Consider the following 7,782-nt stretch of genomic DNA (forward strand, 5'->3'; position numbering starts at 1 on the left):
TATATATATAATATATATATATATTATATATATATATATTTTATTAATTTATGTCTATTATTTTTTATATTCTTTTTTTTGAATTATCCATAAATACATATTTATATTTTTAATTTTTTTTTTTACATCTTTATTTTTTTATTTTTAAATTTAAATCTTTAATACTAATTATACAATTATACAGCCTTTAACACACAATACTTAATTGTTTATTATAAGATATCAGGAAATCTTTAAAAATTATAAATATAAAAATACATAGATATATTACATTGTTTTTAGTTTTTTAAATAATATAAGTTTTTTATTAATATTTATGTTTCCAAAATAAATATACAATATTCATTTTTTAAAAATTTTATTAATTTAAATCATTTTTTTAATAAATTTAGATTATTATTATTTTTAATATATTATAATTAATTATATTATATATTATTTATATTTTTTTATTTATATATTATTTATTATTAAATATTAAATTTTTAATACATATTATATTAATTGTATTTTATTTGTTTTATTTTATTTTATGCATATATTTTATTTTTTATTATTAATATTATAAACAAAGTGGAATTAAATTTAATTTTCATTTTTTATATATTTAAGTATATTAATGAATCTAAAATTTTGTATATTTAATAAAATAATTGCTTCGTTTTTAATATAGAAATATTATTATAAATCTTATTTATTCATATAATGAATGTTAATAATTTTTAATAATTAACTATTTTTTTTAAAAAGTCTACAAATTTGTCTATACTTTCTTCATTTATTCGTGGTTATATTTTTTTATATTTAATAATATATTAATTTTTTTATATAAATATAAAATTATAAATATAATTTTATATTAAATATATATTATTATATTAAATTCATACTTAAAATTATTATTGTAAAATATTTTCGATTCAAATAAAATTAGTTATAAAATATATATGACTACAATATATATTTTACGTTATATTAATTAACAAATATATATTATTTAATTAATAATTATATTAAAAATATAAGATAAAATATATTATTTAATTTTACATCCTGCGTTTAATATATATCTTTTAATTAAAATATAGAAAATAAATAAATAAAATATATATATATATATAAATTTATAAATATATATATATATATTTAATATTATTCTTCTAAACTATAATAATGCAAATTTTATTATGAACTTTTATTTTTTTATATTTAATATATTTATTAAACATTAAATGTTTAATAATTTATAATATTTTTTAAAATATTTAAAATATATATAAATTAGATAGATACAAATGATATATAAACATATTATATTTAAAATTAATTTTATTTATTTATATTTTTTAAATTAAATATATTTAAAAAATTTATTTATTAAATTATAAAAATTAATAAATTGAAATTTAATAGCAAACATTTATAAATTTATATAAAATATATTAAAATTATAAAGAATAATTAAAATATAAATAAATAATAAATAATAATAAATTAATAATAAATAAATAATAATTAAATAATAAATAAATAATAAATAAATTATAAATAAAGTATAAATAAAATAATATAAAATTATTATGTAAAAATTCATAATAACCATATTATTAATAACCTGCATTTTAAGTATAAACATCCTTAAACACCAATGCCATCATGATAAAATAAAAAGAATCAGAAAATACGATTCAATACCCCCTGATGAGGAATCTTTAGATAACCGTAATTTACAAAATAAAACACCCCGTAATATGTTAATAAGCTACGACATGTCTTATTTCTAAAAATTACCTTCTAACGCTAAAAATAAAATTTTAATTTCTACCTTCGAGAAAGCTATATAACTAGCAATAGACTATTTTTCTCGTCTAATTAAAATAATACCAAGATCTGAATAAAATATGAAATATAATAAACTAATCCCAAATGTGGAGAAATGACTGTTCCTTTGGATGACAAAATTAAGGGTAAGAACTCTGATTTACATATATATGTTACATATACAAATAATAAAGAAGATGATTATTTAGCCGTAGCAAGTTGGTGTTAATTTCTTGAGACCAACTCATGGTGAAGTTAATTTCAATTTATAATATTTTGATGAAACAACCGTAAATGATGCTATATAATTTAAAGATTTAATGGAAATAGTTATTCATGAAATGACTCATATTTTGGGTTTTAGCAATTTAGATATACCAAAATGGATAACTTCTGATGGAACTCCTCATAAAAATCCTATAATCAAATAAAATATAAGGGGAGTTGAAAATTTACTTATTACAACTCCAAACGTTTTGAAGTTTGCTAGAGACTATTTCGGATGTCCTACTTTAGTTGGTATGCCTCTTGATAGAGCAAATAACGATGAATATTCAAATTCACATTGGAAAAACACAGACATACAAAACGAATACATGAATACATTAAACTCACCTAATTAGGCTTATTTTAGTGGTTTTACAGCTAATCTTTTAAGAGATACAGGATTCTATGCTTAAATCAACGCCAATATGGAAGAAAAAATGTTCTTTGGATAAGGAGCAGGCTGTGAGCACCTCTTGGGTAAATGTGATTCTACTAAAAGAGAATTTTGTAATACTTAAACAGACTAGGGATTATGTGATTATTACCACCACGGATATTCTATTTGCAAAATTCGTAAATTTAATGATCTTGATTGTAATACTTTAATTACCTACCCAAATACAAAATGTTGGGATGTTAATAGTAACTAGAACACATAAAGAGCTTAATTATTATAAGGAGTTAAATATGGTATTGATTCGAGATGTTTCAACGGGAATATATCGGGTTCACAATACCCATAAATGTCTATAACTATAGGTAATTGCTATAAATATGAATGTGATTCTACTAAAAGATAAGTAAATATTTGGGTAGGTAAAGTTAAGCAAACTTGTAAGTAAAATTTACAGAAATTGTCATTTTAAGGATATACTGGATAACTATAATGCCCAGCAAATTTATCAGATTTTTGTGGATTTAAAAAAATATGCCCTAATATATGTAGTGCAAATGGATATTGCTTAAATAATAAGTGTTATTGTGCTAGAGGATTTAGTGGATTAGATTGCTCTATTAAAGGAGCCTCTTGAGATATTTTAATATTTATCTATTATTTATAGAAATAAAATTTTTTATTTATTATTATATACAAATAGAATTTTTTATTTATTTTTAATATAAGAAAAGAATATAATGCTTTTTTATTTTAACTTTATAATTTATATTAGAATATTAAAATAATATTTTATTTTTTATTATAATATTTTTAAAAATATTAATATATAAATTTTTATATTAAAAAAAATAGAAGTTAATAATATAAAATATTTTAAAAATTGTATAAAATAAAAATAAAAAATATATTAATTTTTAAAATTAAAAAAAAATTAATTTAATTTAATTTATTATTAAAATATTTTTATAATATTTTAATATATATATATATAAATTTATAAATTAAATTTTTATATATAAATATTTATATTTATATATATATATAAAATTAACATAGTTTATTATTTTTTTATATATAAAAAAAAATTTAATTTTTTACATAAAATATAACTTAAAATAAATAATTGAATTTCATTTATTAAAGTTATTTTATGGATTTTCTATTTTAAATGAAAAATACATATGTCAATATTCAATTTTAATATTATGGAGATTAGTGAATTTTATATATCTTATGGATGAATAATTTTTGTTAAAAAAGCTTTTTATATTGGAAATTTGGTTAAATTCGGAAATGTTTTTATAAAGAGTTTTATTGATAAATTTAAGGAAATAAGATAATTTAGAAGATTCGTCGAAATTTATTGAATTAAATTATTTTTTTATTTATAACTTTAATAACTAATGAATTAATCAAAGTATTTTCCTTTTGCATAATATGCTTATCCTACTATAGATTCGTTTATTTGAGTATAGAAACCTTTGTCTCTTAAATAATAGATTTTAAATCTACTAAAAAAGCCTTATTAGGTGATATATATTGAGTCATGTATTTTTATATATGACTGTGATTTGTTTCCAACGAGATCCTGAAAAAGTTGTGGCTTTTGAATTTTCAAGAGAAACACCAACTAAGGACATCCGAAATATTTACAAGCAAAATTCAAAACGTTAATAGTTCCGAGCATATAAATATATTTTTTTTTAAAAACTAGATTAAATATAAAGTTATCTATGAGGAGTGACACATCTATTTTATCGAATTCGCAAAAATACAGAATATAAGTAATTTAGTGTATATATATTTCCATCAAATATCAAAATCAAAAGGAATATTCATATTTTTGATTGTTAATTTAGCCAAATTAAAGTTAAAAAAACCATTACTAGATCCTTAGACCCTTCACAAATCAATAAACATCATCAAAGGCTAAATAATAATTATATGGATTCTATATATCAGATTTTGAAAATCTTTTTTATTAGTCTATAAAAATATTCAATAAATAATTATTAACATTAATTGCAGACAGCAGTTAAAATTTTATTCTAAGGATGTAAGACAATCTTGAGAAATAAGACATATCATAGTTTGAAATCATACTAGGGGGTTTTCTATTTTGTAAATTGCGGGTATCTAAAGACTCCTAATCAAGGAGAAGGAATGAGTTTATATTCTTTTATTTATTTCATTTTATCATGGACAAATTGGTGTTAAAGTACTTTTAGAACAAAAATAAAATTTATTAATGATAGGGTTATTATTAATTTTTTGTAGATTTATTTATTAAATATAATTTGGTTAATATTATTTTTTTTATTAATTAATGTTTTTATTTTAATGATGTTTATTTTTTAAATTATTAATACTTTATAAATTTAATAAATATGTATTTTTATTTTAAAAAATTTTATTTTAAATAAATTAATATATTAGTTTTTATAACATTAGATTTTTATATATTAAAAAAAAAAAAATTATATATAAATAATGTAGATTAATATATTTTTATTAAATATAATATATATAATAATATATGATAATTAATTATAAATATAGTAAATAATTATTATTAATTTTAATATATTTTCATTATATTATATTATATTATATTTATAATTAAATATAAAAATTTATAAAGATTTTTTTTTTTTTTTTTTATAATAATAATTTTAATTAAATTAAATTGATTATAATAATTATATATATAATTTATATATTAATTATAGATAATTAGATATATAATTTATTTTTTATTAAAGTATGAAAATTAAAAAATATATTAATGATTGATTTTTTCATTTTATACAACAAGTAGTAAAAATATTACATTTATTTTAATATGAACAAATTAAAAATATTATTATTAAATAATTTTTTAAATATAAAAAAAAATGATAATAATTATATTTTAATAAAATTAAATAATTAAAAATAAAAAATATGATATATTTATTAAAAAATTATAATTATTTATGTTATTAAATAAATATTTTTATAATAAAGAATATTTTTTATATTAATATATAAATTTTTTGAAAATAAACATATATATATATATATATATATATATATATATATATATATATATATTTATTTAATCTTTTTAAATCTATTATTAAATATTATTAATTTTAAATTTTACACCCTCACTATTTTTAATATAAATTTTATTTTACATCTATGTGTATATTTATATTGCTCAAAATTTAAATATGTTTGTGACTTTAGACTAATATATTATTTTTTATTTTTAAATTAAATAAATAATAAATTCTATTTTATTTTTATTTTATCTATTTTATTTACATCTATTAATATATAAAAAAAATTGAGATATAAAATATACTATTATAATATAAATAAATTTAAATAAAAATAAAAATTTACTAATATTTATATACTATTATTAACTAAATAATAAACTCTTTAAATACTTTAAAAAATTTTATTAAAAAAAATATTAATCAAAATATAAATAATAATAAAAAAATGTAAAAACTTATAATATTCTTATTATTAATAACCTTTGTTTTTGGTTTAAAAGTCCTCGAACACTAATGTGGCCATGATAAATTTAAATAAAGCTATAAATATGAATCAATACCCCGAGATCCTGTTGAAGAATCTTCAGATATTCGTAATTTATAAACGAAACAATCTCGTAATATGATAATTACCTACAATATGGATTATTTCAAATCTTTAACTACAGATACTTCTGGTTTGAAAAATAAGCTAATTAGTATAAATAATAGCTGTGAGAAAGTTTTGTAATTGGCAATTGATTATTTTTCTCGTTTAATAAAAATAATCCCAACAGATATGAGATATAAACACATTAATAAAAAATGTGGATTAGTTCCAATTCCTTAAATAGACAGAATTTAGGGAAAAAAATCTGATTTACATTTATATGTATCATATACATTTGAGAAAAATAGCAATAGTTTAGCTCATGCCTCTTGGTGTTAATTTATAGATTATTTAGGACCTACTCATGGTACAGTTAACTTTAATTTAGGAATATTAACTACCAAAAATATGGAAGATCCTATTATATTTGAAGATTTAATGGAAATAATTATCCATGAAATCGCTCATGTATTAGGTTTTAGCGATGGTGATGCAAATAGATGGGTAAATTCTGATGAAAAGCATTATACTAACCCTATCTTAAAAATTTAAATTAAGGGAATTGAAAAATAGTTAATCAAAACTCCTAATATTAAAAAATTTGCTTAAAATTATTACGGATGTCAAAATTTACATGATATACTTCTTGAAGATTAAGGAGGAACCGGATCTGTAGGATCTCATTGGGAATAAACAGTTATCGCAGATGAATACATGAATGCAAGTATATCACTAAATTAGGCCTATTTTAGTGGTTTTACAACCAATCTTTTAAAAGACACAGGTTTCTATGCTGAAATAGACGAATCTATGGAGGAAAAAACAACTTATGGAAAATGAAAAGGAAAAGGCTGTAGTTTCATCTTTGGAAAGTGTGATAAAAGAAATAGAGAATTTTGTAGTCCTGTAAAAGACGATGGATTATGTGACTATTATTACCATGGATCTTCTAATTGTAATATTGGTTGTTATAATGATCCTAATTGTAACAATTCTAGTATTTATAGTAATGGAAAATGCTGGGATGCTAGTAGTAATTTGAATTCATTACAAAATTAACTTGCATTTGGAATCAAATTTGGAATTAATTCAAAATGTTTAACGTGACTTTATTAAGTAAATAATATGTGCCAACTAATAGATTGAGTGGTAAATGCTATTAACATTATTGTTAAAATAATTCATAATAATTGATTATTGAAGTAGGAGATTAAAAGGTTATTTGCACCAGAAACTTAGAAGAAAAAGAAGTTAGTGGATATAATGGATATATTTAATGCCCAGATAATATAAACGAGTTTTGTAATTTTAAAAAATTCTGTCCAAACTACTGTAATGCAAACGGATATTGTTTAAACGGATAGTGCTATTGCGCTAAAGGATTCTATGGAAACGATTGCTCACTTTATAAAAATTAGTGAAAAAAAAATATAGTTTAATTTTCTATATATTTTATTTTATATGAAAAAACAAGACTAAAAATATTATTATTATATATTATACTATATTTCTAAATAGGAATTATAATTTTATAAATAATATTTTTTTTATATATATTAATTTTTAAAAATAAATAAAAAGAGTATATTAAAAAAATATATATAAAATAAAATAGTATTAAAAAAAATAATAAATGAAATTTCATTTTAAAAAGTTTTTAA

At 17.4% G+C, this 7,782-nt stretch overlaps 3 protein-coding genes across 3 annotated transcripts, besides 30 other annotated features; all 3 read left to right on the forward strand. All coding sequences in view use genetic code 6, as the record gives it.

The window, feature by feature from the left end:
* Window positions 1-37: a microsatellite.
* Window positions 1-39: a microsatellite.
* Window positions 1-40: a microsatellite.
* Window positions 1-44: a microsatellite.
* Window positions 45-376: 332 nt separating this feature from the next.
* Window positions 377-427: a microsatellite.
* Window positions 394-479: a microsatellite.
* Window positions 399-469: a microsatellite.
* Window positions 406-446: a microsatellite.
* Window positions 480-518: 39 nt separating the features above from the next.
* Window positions 519-563: a microsatellite.
* A 280-nt stretch (window positions 564-843) lies between these two features.
* Window positions 844-884: a microsatellite.
* An 86-nt stretch (window positions 885-970) lies between these two features.
* Window positions 971-1,014: a microsatellite.
* A 90-nt stretch (window positions 1,015-1,104) lies between these two features.
* Window positions 1,105-1,146: a microsatellite.
* A 277-nt stretch (window positions 1,147-1,423) lies between these two features.
* Window positions 1,424-1,473: a microsatellite.
* Window positions 1,437-1,473: a microsatellite.
* Window positions 1,451-1,570: a microsatellite.
* Window positions 1,469-1,574: a microsatellite.
* Window positions 1,472-1,552: a microsatellite.
* Window positions 1,575-2,018: 444 nt separating the features above from the next.
* On the forward strand, window positions 2,019-3,119 carry IMG5_161860 (leishmanolysin family protein, putative; the record flags this gene model as incomplete). Its single annotated transcript, XM_004030349.1, has 1 exon — window positions 2,019-3,119. One exon carries the CDS (start codon window positions 2,019-2,021, stop codon window positions 3,117-3,119), a length of 1,101 nt encoding a protein of 366 aa, XP_004030397.1.
* A 12-nt stretch (window positions 3,120-3,131) lies between these two features.
* Window positions 3,132-3,209: a microsatellite.
* Window positions 3,132-3,219: a microsatellite.
* Window positions 3,220-3,375: 156 nt separating this feature from the next.
* Window positions 3,376-3,423: a microsatellite.
* Window positions 3,424-3,466: 43 nt separating this feature from the next.
* Window positions 3,467-3,534: a microsatellite.
* Window positions 3,535-4,878: 1,344 nt separating this feature from the next.
* Window positions 4,879-4,911: a microsatellite.
* Window positions 4,912-5,014: 103 nt separating this feature from the next.
* Window positions 5,015-5,055: a microsatellite.
* Window positions 5,051-5,100: a microsatellite.
* A 76-nt stretch (window positions 5,101-5,176) lies between these two features.
* Window positions 5,177-5,235: a microsatellite.
* Window positions 5,236-5,420: 185 nt separating this feature from the next.
* Window positions 5,421-5,462: a microsatellite.
* Window positions 5,422-5,462: a microsatellite.
* Window positions 5,463-5,532: 70 nt separating this feature from the next.
* Window positions 5,533-5,578: a microsatellite.
* Window positions 5,579-5,925: 347 nt separating this feature from the next.
* Window positions 5,926-5,978: a microsatellite.
* Window positions 5,978-6,961, forward strand: IMG5_161870 (leishmanolysin family protein, putative; the record flags this gene model as incomplete). The annotated part of the gene is made up of 1 exon (XM_004030350.1): window positions 5,978-6,961. One exon carries the CDS (start codon window positions 5,978-5,980, stop codon window positions 6,959-6,961), a length of 984 nt encoding a protein of 327 aa, XP_004030398.1.
* Window positions 6,962-7,215: 254 nt separating this feature from the next.
* IMG5_161880 (leishmanolysin family protein, putative) lies at window positions 7,216-7,542 on the forward strand (the record flags this gene model as incomplete). The annotated part of the gene is made up of 1 exon (XM_004030351.1): window positions 7,216-7,542. One exon carries the CDS (start codon window positions 7,216-7,218, stop codon window positions 7,540-7,542), a length of 327 nt encoding a protein of 108 aa, XP_004030399.1.
* A 144-nt stretch (window positions 7,543-7,686) lies between these two features.
* Window positions 7,687-7,750: a microsatellite.
* Window positions 7,751-7,782: the final 32 nt, after the last annotated feature.

This window comes from Ichthyophthirius multifiliis (assembly GCF_000220395.1).
Source record: "Ichthyophthirius multifiliis unplaced genomic scaffold scaff_1120509251218, whole genome shotgun sequence".
In the NCBI taxonomy this organism is placed as follows: domain Eukaryota; phylum Ciliophora; class Oligohymenophorea; order Hymenostomatida; genus Ichthyophthirius; species Ichthyophthirius multifiliis.